At 39.4% G+C, this 15,634-nt stretch overlaps 2 protein-coding genes across 2 annotated transcripts in view; one reads left to right on the forward strand and one right to left on the reverse strand.

Annotated features, from left to right (window-relative positions):
* CD226 (CD226 molecule) overlaps positions 1-15,634 on the forward strand; it is a 67,320-nt gene that overhangs the window by 37,800 nt on the left and 13,886 nt on the right. The window contains exon 3 of the mRNA XM_089664071.1: positions 3,640-3,733. Within this exon, the coding sequence (XP_089520197.1) occupies positions 3,640-3,733 (94 nt within the window). The remainder of the gene's footprint in view (positions 1-3,639; positions 3,734-15,634) is intronic.
* Positions 14,499-15,634, reverse strand: part of DOK6 (docking protein 6) — a 723,957-nt gene continuing 722,821 nt past the window's right edge. Inside the window, exon 10 of the mRNA XM_089664054.1 lies at positions 14,499-14,729. Within this exon, the coding sequence (XP_089520180.1) occupies positions 14,683-14,729 (47 nt within the window). The 3' untranslated portion in view covers positions 14,499-14,682. The remainder of the gene's footprint in view (positions 14,730-15,634) is intronic.

Raw genomic sequence — 15,634 nt, forward strand, 5'->3', positions numbered from 1 at the left:
AATAAATTCTTTGTCTGAAATATGCTTTTTTTGCTCATCTTAATACGAAAATACTTAAAGCTGATTGCTGCTTAATTAAATCTATAATCCTTTATTTTTTTTCAGTTATGTGAATGTAATCAGTGTATAAATGTATGTCATCTGTTCAAACCCTTTTTCCATGTATGGCTGGTAATTACATATGTACAGTACACGAGGGCAGCTATTTTTATTCTTTACATAGACTTGCTATGCTTCCTGCTTAAGGTGATGTTATTCAGGCTGCTTGTGTCTTGATAAGCAAAGGGCTGCTGTCCTTAATTACACTGTACAATATTGTACAATTCAGTCCACAGTACCTGCTCAGTGCCTATCAAAGAGAGAAGAGGACTTACCCCATCATATAAAGATTTGCCTTAATGCCCAATTGGACTTTTAGTTTATACCAGCTAATTACATGCTAGGTGCATTAGAACAATTTGCATTCCAACCTAATTTGTTTGGGAAGCAGTCACAATTTCTTTTTATAATTCAGATCATATTTATCGGAAAACTTTTTCTACAATAACAAAAAAGAAAGTAACAACAAAAAATAAACAGAAACCTCAGTATCGGAGAATAGTAGAAAGGAAAAGAAAAAATAGAAAGAGAGTAAACAAGTGGCTTCCATTCCCACAACAAAAAATACATTCTTGTTGGAGTAACAAAATGTAAGTCTACAATTTCTATAAGCAGGTATGTTAACATTAGACACCGCAACAGCACATAAAGGGCATAAATCACAAATGTTTTATATAAAGTCCTAAAAAAGTCTCAGTAGCCACTGGAGGTAAGGGAGGAGTCATTAGAAGATAGCCAGGGTCCCAGATTTTATGGAATTTTTTCGGGCAACCTTTATGCTTGTATGTTAATTCTTCCCTCTTTATTGTGAAATTCACTGCTTCTCTCCATTGTGTTAGTGTAGGAGGATTAGGTAATAACCCCTTTTGCTAAATACGTTTGCGAGCAAGGTACAGGGTTCTGATCCATAACATATTATAATCTGAGGGGAACACCTCCTCCTGGATAATACCCATATAGCATCTAAGGTTCTAGAGGGACCTACATAGAACATATGTTGTTTAGTATATGAAAAATTATGGTCCAATAACAATGTATATCATAAAAATGCAGCGCTATGAGTAAATGAGGAACTGATACATATATCAATACAGTAAGTAAAGAAATTAGTCCATGCAGCAGTTAATAATGTGACTTCAAGTGCTCTCCTTTAATTCGTATTATCCTGATATTCAGGCGTTGTGCGGAATGGTGCAGAAGAAATGTGCACTCACCAGAACGCACAGATAAATGAGCGTTTGTTAAACATAAGTTCCCCTCTGGAACGTTAGGAAAAGGTCTGTAAGGCGATAACCTCCCTTCAGGATTCCTGGGTGCTCCTGTTTGTTCCCTCAGTAGGTGGCTTGCGGACTTCTCCTACAGCAAACTTTAACATTACCTATGTCGTGCACCACTCCCTTCATTTCATTTGCATTCTGTAGGAAATTACACAAGAGAAAGCTTCGAGCCAGACATGCCCTGAGGACATCACGTATGTAGAAAATGTAGTTTCACTGCCAGCAATTGTGATTTCGGAAAGGTCCCAATCTCCTCTTTCAATCAGCTGCATGTCTGGCTCGAAGCTTTCTCTTGTGTAATTTCCTACAGAATGCAAATGAAATGAAGGGAGTGGTGCACGACATAGGTAATGTTAAAGTTTGCTGTAGGAGAAGTCCGCAAGCCACCTACTGAGGGAACAAACAGGAGCACCCAGGAATCCTGAAGGGAGGTTATCGCCTTACAGACCTTTTCCTAACGTTCCAGAGGGGAACTTATGTTTAACAAACGCTCATTTATCTGTGCGTTCTGGTGAGTGCACATTTCTTCTGCACCATTCCGCACAACGCCTGAATATCAGGATAATACGAATTAAAGGAGAGCACTTGAAGTCACATTATTAACTGCTGCATGGACTAATTTCTTTACTTACTGTATTGATATATGTATCAGTTCCTCATTTACTCATAGCGCTGCATTTTTATGATATACTGGTTTTCTAGGGTGTTTGGTTACCTTATGTTCAGCGGCTATTCATTTTCCTATAGGGGCGCTCGTTTATAACTCTTTTACTATCCAATAACAATGTAGTTTGGGACACCGCCACAACATATGGATCAAGGACCCATTATGTACCACACAACGCGGGCGGTTGGGTGAAGAACGTCTTCCCCATGTGTGCAAGTGCTGTGGGATAACAATGTAGTTTGGGACACCGCCACAAAATATGGATCAAGGACCCATTATGTACCACACAACGCGGGCAGTTGGGTGAAGAACGTCTTCCCCATGTGTGCAAGTGCTGTGGGATATAATGAACCCTGTGTAAAATAAATAGTTGTGTCAACCACCATTGAGAGGGAGATAATGATACCCTAGGGATAAGTTAAAGTGCTTGCTGCCATTGTTCTTCTTCAAAGGGACTCACATCCTCCTCCCATCTCTCTCCTCATTTCAGTTGTATCTGATTTCTAAATGTGGCATGTAGAGTAGAGTATAAATCCCCTATCCAACCCCCCTTTAGTGCTGGATGAGGATACCGCCATTCCCAGTAAATTAGAGGCATTATATTTCAACTCCATCGAGACAGCCTGACAATGTAATGCATGACAGTTCTGAAGATATTGAAAAAACATCTTGTGTGTTAAATATCTTTCCACTATGTTTCAAAAGATAACATAACATCATTACTATACAGTTGTTGTAAATGAATAATACCCGCTTGTTGCCAGGTTTCAAAACCTGTAAGTGTGGATTTGGGAAGCTAGAAAGTTCCCAGAACAAGGTATCTATGTTTCTAAAAGTTTTTTGAGGGATCCAAAATGGGAAATTATGTAATAGATATAACAATTGTGGCATCCATATTACTTGTACTAGATTAGCCCTGCCAATAACTGACAAAGTATTCTGAAGCTCTAGGTGTAATGTGAAACATAGATATTTAAAGGAAGAGACAACTGAAATCAGGTTGGCCTCAGAGTGTAAATCACTAGGTATTGGGTCAAGCGGCATAATAACCGACTTGTTCCAGTTAATGATAAACCCAGAAAATTAACCATGTACTGAGATAAGAGAAGCCATCAAAGAAGAGGAGGTGTCCCCTAAAAACAGAAGGGTATCATCTGCATATAAAGCTTGATTTTATACACCTGTGGTCATGGAGATGATTGGAACACCTGAATCCATTGATTTGGAGGGGTGTCCCAATACTTTTGGCAATTTAGTGTATATAAGACTGTATATCTCAACAGAGTATTTATGTGGTTAATGAGCAGGCAGATAAACCAGGAATAGTGATATGATATTACTCTAATGTGCCAAAGGTACAGCAAGCAAGAGCGCTGAACAAAATTACAAATTCTTTACAAGATAGAACAGTTTGCATACTGTATATGTATTTTAGCCATTTGCTAGGAGTTTTCCTGTAAGATGTAAACATGTTTTGCAAATACCAAATATAAGTCTGTAGACTTGTTAAATATGTAGTTATAGAATACAGAAATGTATAGATTTAGAAATGTATCATTATTTTGTAATATTTGATTCTTCTATTTAATTTTTCAGGACCGGCTTCAGTTTCTACTGTCCTCATTATGTATGGAGCATCTTTATTTGCTATCATAATAATCATTAGTACTGCATTGGTATGCATTGTAAGGTAAGAAATTAGATGTAATACATCTTTAAACAAAGGAGTACAATTAGAGCAGTATATTATAATAGGAGAGGAAGGATACTTGCTTTTCCTGCATAGTTTTCTTCTGTGCAAATAGTTGCTGTAGCTCAGAAGTCATGTCTGGTCTGCACTGCTGCCATGGGCATTATGGTCAGAACATCCCCCTTGCCTCCCTAACATAAGGGGGGTGTTCTGCAAGGCCTCATTCACACAGCATGCATCATTGTGTACACCCGTGTGTGAGGGCACACTGTCTGCATTTGGGGACACGCACCTTCACTCATGTCAAATTCGGACCAGTGGTTGTGTCCATTCAGCTGCTGCATCCCAAATAATAAGCATGGGACTGCCTGCACGTGGATGCATGGAACACTTGGGCATCCCATGTGGGTGAAGATGGTCCTCGCACAGGTGTACATATTGATACATCAATGTGAACGAGGCCTAACCAACAGAGGATAACTGGGAAGTGCTGATAATACTGCTTGGAATTTAAATACGGCATAGGCAGAGTGCACAGAGAGTTAGCAGCACACCAGATCTCTAGCAGATCATATGGTATGTTTCTGTACTTTTATGTGTTTTTAAAGGTAAACAACACTGGGAAATGTGCCTGTATAACAGAGATATACCACATATTTGTTTCACATAGCACTTCATCTGTATAAAAGTACTTGGAAGGGAGTGGATGGAGACACTCAGTTGTCATTGTTCTTGTGTAAATACATCATTTTCACTTTCAGGCCCCCATTTATATTTAGTGTTGTGTGAGAACATGTTTTTTGGTGCATTTTTCCCATAACACACATAGGGCAGCCCATTGAAATCAATGGGCTGCCCTATGTGCAACAAATGCCGCAAAGTAGCTCACAGGACATTTTGGTGTGTTGCAATTTGCAAGTTTTTTACCACGTGTTTTCCCGAGTTTGTTGCACAATTTTGCACACTGCAAAATATGCATTTGCTTCTGCATTTGGGGCCCTGTTAACAATCAATAGCACCAAAGTGCAATTAGTTGACTTTGGATGTATAAAAGTGGCCATACGCTGTGCAATCTGATTGTACAATCTCCTTTAGATTTACCAAAACTATATAATAGAAGAACACTCCTATCTATCCAGTCACCCTGTATCAAATCAGGCAAGCCTTTACACCACATAGTTAATTGTAGATCTAAAGGAGATTATAAAGCTTGTATAGTGTATGGGGAGCTTTACAGGTTCCCAGGGATACACATCTCCTGTTTTCAATATTACATTGCCTACATTAGAAAAGCATTAAACTACAGCGATGGGCAGACACAATCTCCTGGAGGAGGAGGGCAGCTGCAGGGTGTGTGTTAATGAGCTCAACTGCTGAACTACTTCCTTAGTCTTAAAGTATTACTAAATCCACAACAGTAAAATCAGTCTGTACTGTATATGTAGTAAAGTATGCTTGTTATTCTGACAGTTTAACCTAGGGGGTTAATTCTCCACATTGTGTAAAGAGGCTGTTTTATCCTATCTTCTCTGATCCTCCCCTTTGTCTACTGTCCCCAGTCCATCTGCTGATAGTACAGAGCTCTAGGGGTCACTCTGCACATGCTCAGTTTAGTGTGTATTGCTAGAGAGTTTTTCTTTATTTGGGCAGGTGCATGTGATCAGCACTGGGCCAATCAGCACTGTCCAGACAGAGGGGTTATGCAGCCTCACATGACAGTCAGAGCAGAATGAAAACTCCTCCTACAAGTTTAATCAGTGCTCAGCCACACACTGATAGAAGTCACAAAACAGCTATATACCACTGATGAGAAAGGGTATTTAGCAGCTTATATTTAATAAAATAATTGCATTCCCATGTTGTGTGTACGGTGCAAGACCAGATATAGTGAATGCAGGGTCCTGGGTTTAGTAATACTTCCTAAATACCAGAGCAAATACCAGGATGGGTAGCAGGAAGCAATTCAAGAGTTTTCTATGGAAAAACTAAGGCTGAGGTAATTCCTGTCCTAGAACATAAAGAAAGCTTTTTCTTTTCTGCAACATTAATGATATTACAATACAATGTTACAATATTATAATACAATACAATGGTATTACATTAATGGTATATTGGTACATGGAGAAGCTGGAATTTAGAAAAATATGAACTTAGACTTTAATGCAGGAAATGTATTAAGGTAAAAAACATTTTAACATTAGAACCACTTTAACAATGAAAACTAAGTATTAAGAAGCTTTGCTATATTAGAAATAGTAGAAAAAGTAGGGCATGATGTTATTCAGGAGCCCCTTATGCCACAAATTGAGCAAAGCTTGCAAAATTGCTATGTCCCAAAGGCACCTTTGATCTTAACCAGTTCAGCTCTTGTACCTGGATACCCCTTATGAATCAGCAATTCTTACACTTCAGCTATGGGCTTATTAATTGGACAATGACTGTATTATTACTAAAGAAAAAAATGATTATAATGATTTTTAAGTACAAACAATGTTTTCTGTTGACAATATTGTCACGAAAAGCTGATTTTATTTTTTATGCAATATAAAGACAAATGTAACAATATAAAACAATCTACTAGTCAGATCAGTGTGATCACCACCAAGAAACACCAAGTGTTTCTGTGACGTACCTGGTTGGGGAGCCTGACATGGAGAGACGGCGTCCTCTTACAACTCTCGCTCAGAGCCCCTGATAGTGGGAACAGTGGGCGCAGAGCCAGGAGTGGCACGAGTGCCGGGTGCTGGCAACAGGTAGCTGGGAACCCAGGAGATCCAGATGTAGGGCAGGTGCAGTTGCAGGAACGTAGGTGCAGCAGTAGGCAGGTATGGCGGCAATCAGGATGCGGACTGGACCCGGCCACCAGAGTGTGGGTACAGTAGCAGGCAGGTATAGCGGTAACCAGGATGCAGGCCAGGTACAGTACCATGGGTGCAGCGGCAGGTAAATGTGGCAACCGTCAGGATGTAAGCCAGGTACAGGTGCAGGTAGAGGTAGCAGAGTCAGACAAGCTGGGTTAGTATCAGGCGGACAGATAAGGTACAAGGGAGCAGGCAAGCAGATGGTCAGGAATAGCCGAGGTTGGTGCAGGCAGAGTTCTTTCTTAGGCAAATCAGAGTACAGGTAACAGGATCAGGAATATATGCAGGAACGTTATAGGCCCGAGGGGATCCGTCGCCGTTGCACCGCTGCACGGCGAGAGGATCCCTGACAGTTTCTATCAATAAAAATTTCTCCTATTTTTTTAATATAAAAAAGTTATTTATAAATGAAATACAGGAACTTTTCCTATTTTGCACTTTAAAAAAATAATTTTCAATAAAATAAAGAAACAATTTAAGGAATGAAAAGAAAATTTAAAATGGAAAGAAAAATAGGACAACTAAATAATAACCAAGAAAGGAGAGGGAGAAAGGAGTTTAGTTTTTTTGTCTTTTTTTTAATTTGGTGGCTTTAACTGACATCTTTAACTGACATCATGTGCAGATCAAAAGGTCACCCCTTTAATGTCTTATGAATGAACCAACAGCTTGCAATCACCCGAAGTATAAAATTCAATATATCAACAACAACATGCAAAGTTATCCATACTGCATGTCTGCTCCCAGCTTCATATATCACCAGTCTCATTTCAAAATATCACCTAAACCATCCTCTTCCCTTTTCTCAAGAGCTCTTGTTTTTTAGCTCCCTTGTCACCTCTTCCCATGTTCATGTGCAGGATTTCTCCAGAGCATCTCCCCACCTCTGAAACTTCCTACCTCAACCTGTATGGCTATTTGCTACTTGGTCTGCCTTTATGCAATCCCTGAAAACTCATCTGTTTAGGGAAGCCTATCCTATCTCTACCTATCAACTGGAATGTTCATTCTCAAGCAATTCTTTCCCACACAGTTATTACCTTTTGTTTTACTTGCCTTTCCCTTTTAGATTGTAAGCTCTCGTAAAGAAAGTCCTTATTTGGAATTGTATTGTAACTGTACTGTCTGCCTATATTTTGTAAAGTGCTGCACAAACTATTGATGTTTTGGTTACAATGAAGCGATAATAACTGGCTTCATTGCAAATCATCTTGACACTGCAGACACTATTCTGTGGGTGCCACTTTACGCAGGAGAATGGTCTGCTCCTATGTAAATAAAACAAGACTGGACTGTCAAAACTGGGAATTGCCAGTAAATGTTACTGAAGAGCTGTGAGGGAGGAGCAAAATGATGAAGTGACTAGTAGCCCCACATTCCAAACTCTTATATCATATTGATGTTCAAAATCCTCTCTTTCAATATTATGCAGTTGTTTTTTTTGTGTCAAATGCACCATGTTTACATGTGAGGACTCCCTTGGATGCACAGCTGACCCCGTGTTTCTAAGAATGCATTCATTAGATAGGGTCAGTACTTTTACCAATTGTATTTGAATGTGCCCTTTCTCATATTTCCATCAATGTTCAAAATGTACCAAGATGTATCTAATTGATTGCGTACATTCATAAATGCATTTTAGTTGCACATTATTTCTAAATGACCATGAGAATGGTACTGGCTGCAGAGAGATTTCGATTGTTGAAATGTCTTGCCTGATAAATCACAAACATGGATTTAGCTGTTTCGAAACATCAGGTTACTAATGAGGAGTTTAAAACCAGAGTGGCTTTATGAACTCAAACAATTCTTAGAATAAATTAGAAGGGGCAGAAATAGTTTGTTCCTTGTATGTCTAAACCATTGAAAATCTTGCTTAGATTTATACTTGAAGTGTGGTCACATCTTCAGTAACAGACAAACTCAAACTGCTTAGACTAATAAAACATAAACTGTTGTACTTGTTCGTGTTTTTACTGAAGACTCTGTTTGAATATTTAAAGTCTAGGACAGAAAAGCAATACAAATATTGTATGAATGTTTGTATTTAGTAGATTTTAGAAACAATCATCTTAACTGATTTTTTTTCTGTAGCTGAAAAATATTACAAATATTAGACAATCCCTCCTTATGCAGCTATTTCAGGTCATTAATATTTCTGGGATTCTTGTATGAATAGCTCTCCTCAGGTCATGCCAGTCTCATTTTTCTTATACCTTTATATGACATAATGCCACCCTAACAATATTTGCAGGTTTGCATTCATTGTTCCCTCAATGTTAGCATGCTATCTAGTCCCAGAATTTGCAAATTAGCCCCTTTTCCCTACATCATGTTTCACAGTTGGGATGAGATGTTGGTGCCGTTCCCAAATAAAATCATTGCGATGCCAATAATCCCTCTTTCGGTCTTGGACTTCAGTCTAACACAGTGTTGTTCCTATCTCAAAAGGACTGCCCCCAACTTAGACATTTTTACCCTGATTTTATTATTTCTTGGGCTTAACATCATCATTCTCGGTTTATAGCCAGTGGTAGTTTACCCAACTTCAGCTAATCACTTTTCTTCATAAATTTAAGACAGAAACCCACCCAGTACCTGACCTCACACCACTGGAAGACTTTCATTTTCCTGATGTTCTGCTTGTCCACACTGTTTCCCTGTTATATGGAATTTTGAGAGGGAGGACTTTCGGAGGGGACCTCCTGTTTCAATCGAGGTGGAACAAATATCTAGAGGAGTGGAGGAAATATTTCATAAACTGTTCATGTCTTCTTATTTTCAGGAAAAACATTATAAAATTGTGTCCCTATGGTACTGGACTCCAGTAGACCTTCCCCATATGTACCCTTCCACCTCTAACATCTGCTGAAGATGCCAGGAAACTGAGGGCTCCTATCTTCATATTTGGTGGTGCTATCACCTACTTTCATCATTCTGGCACAACATATGTATTTTCTACAACTCCATGTGCATTTCCCAAATCAAGTCCACCCCAGCCGTGGCCTTATTGTCGATGATCCCGGGTCCATATCTGCAATTAAAAAGGTGCATCCTATGGCATTTTTTACTAGTGGCCTGGGTGACCAGTTCCCAACATTGGAGAACCACCTCTGCCCCACCTTGTGGAATGGGCCCAGTTTTTAAATGAGATTATGGTAATTGAAACCCTGGTCATGGAGGATGGCCCTGATCCTGATAAGGTGCACAACACACGGACATGCTGGTGGGCTTTTAGTGATACTCCCACTTTCTGAGCACTAGTGGTGAAATAATTGGATTATTCGTTTTGCTGTGTATTCAAGCTTTTATTTTTTTGAATCTTCATACCCTTTGTAGTCATCCACTTTTTCACTCCTACAAATTCCTCTGTACTGGAACACTTTTAATTATTTTTACTTCTGAGTGCCAGATTTCCATCTACTGGTTTTCTTAGTGGTTTTCTAGCAATTTGCTTATTGCAGGGTTATTATATTTTCCAATATTGTTTCAGTCCTAGATACTCTGTACTATTATGTGTTGCTTGTTAATGTATTGCAGTCATATATACAGTCAGGTCCATAAATTTTGGGACATCTACACAATTCTAACATTTTTGGCTCTATACACCACCACAATGGATTTGAAATGAAACGAACAAGATGTGCTTTAACTTCAGACTGTCAGCTTTAATTTGAGGGTATTTACATCCAAATCAGGTGAACGGTGTAGGAATTACAACAGTTTGCATATGTGCCTCCCACTTGTTAAGGGACCAAAAGTAATGGGACAGAATAATAATCATAAATCAAACTTTCACTTTTTAATACTTGGTTGCAAATCCTTTGCAGTCAATTACAGCCTGAAGTCTGGAACGCATAGACATCACCAGACGCTGGGTTTCATCCCTGGTGATGCTCTGCCAGGCCTCTACTGCAACTGTCTTCAGTTCCTGCTTGTTCTTGGGGCATTTTCCCTTCAGTTTTGTCTTCAGCAAGTGAAATGCACGCTCAATCGGATTCAGGTCAGGTGATTGACTTGGCCATTGCATAACATTCCACTTCTTTCCCTTAAAAAACTCTTTGGTTGCTTTTGCAGTATGCTTTGGGTCATTGTCCATCTGCACTGTGAAGCGGCGTCCAATGAGTTGTGAAGCATTTGGCTGAATATGAGCAGATAATATTTCCCGAAACACTTCAGAATTCATCCTGCTGCTTTTGTCAGCAGTCACATCATCAATAAATACAAGAGAACCAGTTCCATTGGCAGCCATACATGCCCATGCCATGACACTACCACCACCATGCTTCACTGATGAGGTGGTATGCTTAGGATCATGAGCAGTTCCTTTCCTTCTCCATACTCTTCTCTTCCCATCACTCTGGTACAAGTTGATCTTGGTCTCATCTGTCCATAGGATGTTGTTCCAGAACTGTGAAGGCTTTTTTAGATGTCGTTTGGCAAACTCTAACCTGGCCTTCCTGTTTTTGAGGCTTACCAATGGTTTCCATCTTGTGGTGAACCCTCTGTATTCACTCTGGTGAAGTCTTCTCTTGATTGTTGACTTTGACACACATACACCTACCTCCTGGAGAGTGTTTTTGATCTTGCCAACTGTTGTGAAGGGTGTTTTCTTCACCAGGCAAAGAATTCTTCGGTCATCCGCCACAGTTGTTTTCCGTGGTCTTCCGAGTCTTCTGGTGTTGCTGAGCTCATCAGTGCGTTCCTTCTTTTTAAGAATGTTCCAAACAATAGTTTTGGCCACGCCAAATGTTTTTGCTATCTCTCTGATGGGTTTGTTTTGTTTTTTCAGCCTAATGATGGCTTGCTTCACTGATAGTTACAGCTCTTTGGATCTCATCTTGAGTGTTGACAGCAACAGATTCCAAATGCAAATAGCACACTTGAAATGAACTCTGGACCTTTTATCTGCTCATTGTAATTGGGATAATGAGGGAATAACACACACCTGGCCATGGAACAGCTGAGAAGCCAATTGTCCCATTACTTTTGGTCCCTTAACAAGTGGGAGGCACATATGCAAACTGTTGTAATTCCTACACCGTTCACCTGATTTGGATGTAAATACCCTCAAATTAAAGCTGACAGTCTGCAGTTAAAGCACATTTTGTTTGTTTCATTTCAAATCCATTGTGGTGGCGTATAGAGCCAAAAATGTTAGAATTGTGTCGATGTCCCAATATTTATGGACCTGACTGTACTTTTGTATGTACAGTGGGGATCGAAAGTTTGGGCACCCCAGCTAAAAATTTGTAATAATGTGCATAAAGATGCCAAGGAAAGATGGAAAAATCTCCAAAAGGCATCAAATTACAGATTAGACATTCTTATAATATGTCAACAAAAGTTAGATTTTATTTCCATCATTTACACTTTCAAAATAACAGAAAACAAAAAAATGGCGTCTGCAAAAGTTTGGGCACCCTGCAGAGTTAATATCTTGAACTGCCCTCTTTGGCAAGTATCACAGCTTGTAAACGCTTTTTGTAGCCAGCCAAGAGTCTTTCAATTCTTGTTAGAGGTATCTTTGCCCATTCTTCCTTACAAAAATCTTCCAGTTCTTTGAGATTTCTGGGCTGTCTGTCACGCACTGCTCTTTTGAGGTCTATCCATAGATTTTCAATTATGTTGAGATCAGGAGATTGTGAAGGCCATGGCAAAACCTTCAGTTTACGCCTCTTGATGTAATCCCCCGTGGATTTCGAGGTGTGTTTAGGATCATTATCCATTTGTAGAAGCTATTCTCTCTTTAACTTCAGCTTTTTCACAGATGGCATCAAGTTACCATCCAAAATTTGCTGAAATTTTATTGAATCCATTTTTCCTTCTACTCGTGAGATGTTCCCTGTGCCACTGGCTGCAACACAACCCCAAACCATGATTGATCCAACCCCATGCATAACAGTTGGACAGAGGGTCTTTTCATTAAATTCTGTGCCCCTTCTTCTCCAAACGTACCTTTGCTCATTCCGGCCAAAAAGTTCAATTTTAACCTCATCGGTCCACAGAACTTGTTTCCAAAATGCATCAGGCTTGTCTATATGTTCATTTGCAAAGTTCAAACGATGATTTTTGTGGTGAGGACGTAGAAGAGGTTTTCTTCTGATGACTCTTCCATGAAGACCATATTTGTACAAGTATCTATTTATAGTGGAATAGTGTACCACAACTCCAGTGTCTGCCAGATCTTTCTGGAGGGATCGTGCAGTCAAACGTGGGTTTTGCATTGCTTTTCTCACAATCCTGCGAGCTGTTCTGTCTGATATTTTTCTTGGTCTTCCAGATCTTGCTTTAACTTCCACTGTTCCTTATGACTGCCATTTCTTAATTACATTCCGAACAGAGGATATTGACATCTGAAAACGCTTTGCTATCTTCTTATAGCCTTCTCCAGCTTTGTGAGCGTCAACTATTTTCAGTTTCAGTTTTCTAGACAACTGCTTAGAAGAACCCATGGTGCTGATTGTTGGGGCAAGGTCAGATGAGTCTGGGCATTTAAAAACTTTGAGATTGACATCATCTGGTCTTCCCAGACGATGATTGAGAACAATCCATGACACTGGCAGGTCTCAGCTTTGCAAAGGGGGCAGTGCATGCTATAAATTCTGCAGGGTGCCCAAACTTTTGCAGACGCCATTTTTTTGTTTTCTGTTATTTTGAAAGTGTAAATGATGGAAATAAAATCTAACTTTTGTTGACATATTATAAGAATGTCTAATCTGTAATTTGATGCCTTTTGGAGATTTTTCCATCTTTCCTTGGCTTCTTTATGCACATTAATACAAATTTTTAGCTGGGGTGCCCAAACTTTCGATCCCCACTGTAAGTGTAACGCTACCCCCTTAAGAGGCGCTTTGTAATTTGGGTCCCCTGGTCGTTCTGAGTCTTTGATCACAAACCCTGCAGTCACCACCAAATACCCTTGACCAGGAGAATCCCCTGGCGGCTGTTAAACACAAAATATTCACACAGTTTACGATGAACCAATATTTTGATTGTAATCAAATTAGAGTGAAAATAATTCAAGCACAAAAAACAATGATAGATGTGCACAAAAAAAAAAATTACTCAGAAAAAAAACTTACTCAAAAGAGACATTCCCAGTACTGCTTTAAATACACCCAATTGACCTGCAGGATCAGAGTTTAAATGTTAATTCCAGCCCTGAGATGTTTCTTCCCCAAGTGAGCTGAAATAGAGAATAAGAAGAAATCAGACTAACTCACATATGGGTTATCAATGACTAGAACAAGGGTTTAACTCTTGAAATGGATTTTCATGTAATGACACCTTCTTTAGTATTACTCTCATACAAATTCTTCTGCATGCTTGATGGGGCCCTTGTTGTTGCATATCAGAATTGGAGTTCTTTTGGGTGGAAACAGGCTCACTTGAGAAGTCTATAGTAGCAAAAAAAACTCCCCTAGACTGATGGTAAGGGATCTGGGGAGAGTCCCTTGGCTAAGGAGGATGAAGGCAAGAATTGTTAAAGTTGAGAAAGGGGCAGGAGTTAATTCCAGCAGAATTGAATTTCTATAGGTGGGAAATTGGCCTGATGAAGTAAGTTTCTCTAAAGCTGAGATAGGTTTGGGTTGAGACATTAACAGTACTACCGCCTGCGAGGACACACGTTCAGAAGCAAGAGTCCTGCATTCAGAGCAACGACGGTGAAAAACACTCTAACAGCAGGTTGCAGTACTGAAATGGGGTCAGAAGGTCCATGTCTCAAAGTGGCAAACTGTAATGTAACTGTAAGTGTCCATTGAAGCAACTGAAAATAGCAGAATCTCTTGTAATTGGAGACAGTTTAAATTGTGGAACCCTCTCACCTGATCTGTAGTCCTAGTAGAATGGAGCATGGCTTCTCAGTTGCAGGTCCCCCTTTGGAACAGCAATGGCGATCACAATACTGCAATTCGCCTGCCTGCAGGGTCGACTCTCTTGCTTGTCAGCAATACCAGCCATCTGTAATCCACCTTGGCCTTCTGAGTCCTGCACTGGTGTCCTGCACACAGCCTCTTACTTTCCTCCGCTGGAAGTGCCTGAGCTCCAGATTATATAGGCTTCCACCCCTTTCGCCAGCTCTTCTTAGAAAAGTAGTCTGCTTCCAGCCTGTCTGGGTACAGCAGTCCTGCCTTCAATACAAAAGTTCAATAATGCTTTGCTATACTCAACACCGCCATCTTGTGGTCAATCAACATCATGCAAACAGTAACAGTGCAGTGTGTTACATGAGCAATTGAACATTTCTTCAATAAACATTTAACTAATTACACTGCAATGCTTTGAGAAGACGCCCTGCATACTTTATTTTCAGTTGTGGCAGAAGTTGGCCTGCATTTTGTCAGCCAACTCAACTGAAATAAAAGCACCAAAAACTCACATCAAAGCAAGTCAAGGCAATAGTCATGAGCATATAAGGTATATTTTGGTGTAAATGCAGAGTTAATATAACAATATATGGCAATATTTGCTTGTTAAGCAACACTATCCTTATTTTATATTATGATATAAAGAAATCAGATCACATATTACACATTTGTGTAAAAATCCAGGTATATTTTTCTTGTAACTTAGTGACCCTTTTAATGTTTGGGTTTGATAGGAGTGCCTCCCTATTTACAGCAAATACTCCCTTAACTTCTACATTCTGTATAGATCCATATTGTTTCAGTGAAATGATGAACCTACAGAAAATGTTAATGATTTAAGTTTGAACATTCTACCTGAAAAACTGCATGGCCTTCTATAACAAGAAATAAAGGTTCATAAATAAATGAACAACAAAACCTGCCCTTGCAAGTTATTTTTGGTCAGCTTTCTTGCTAGAGAGTTTGTCAGTTTCTCTGCCCTTTTCTAGCTTTCCGTCAGAGTTTATTTTCATCTATTTCTGAAATAAACCTCTTGATGCGTATACAAATACTTGCCTGAGCTATAAAATATTTAACAAACCATTAGTCTGAAAAAACAATTACAGTGAGTTAGCAATGGTTATGAAGCATGAGAAAAAATGTATTCTACAGATATGTGCTATGTGACC

Source organism: Staurois parvus, unplaced genomic scaffold (assembly GCF_062004578.1).
Source record: "Staurois parvus isolate SC_StPar_1 unplaced genomic scaffold, SC_StPar_1.0 ptg000045l, whole genome shotgun sequence".
NCBI classification, from domain to species: Eukaryota; Metazoa; Chordata; class Amphibia; order Anura; family Ranidae; genus Staurois; species Staurois parvus.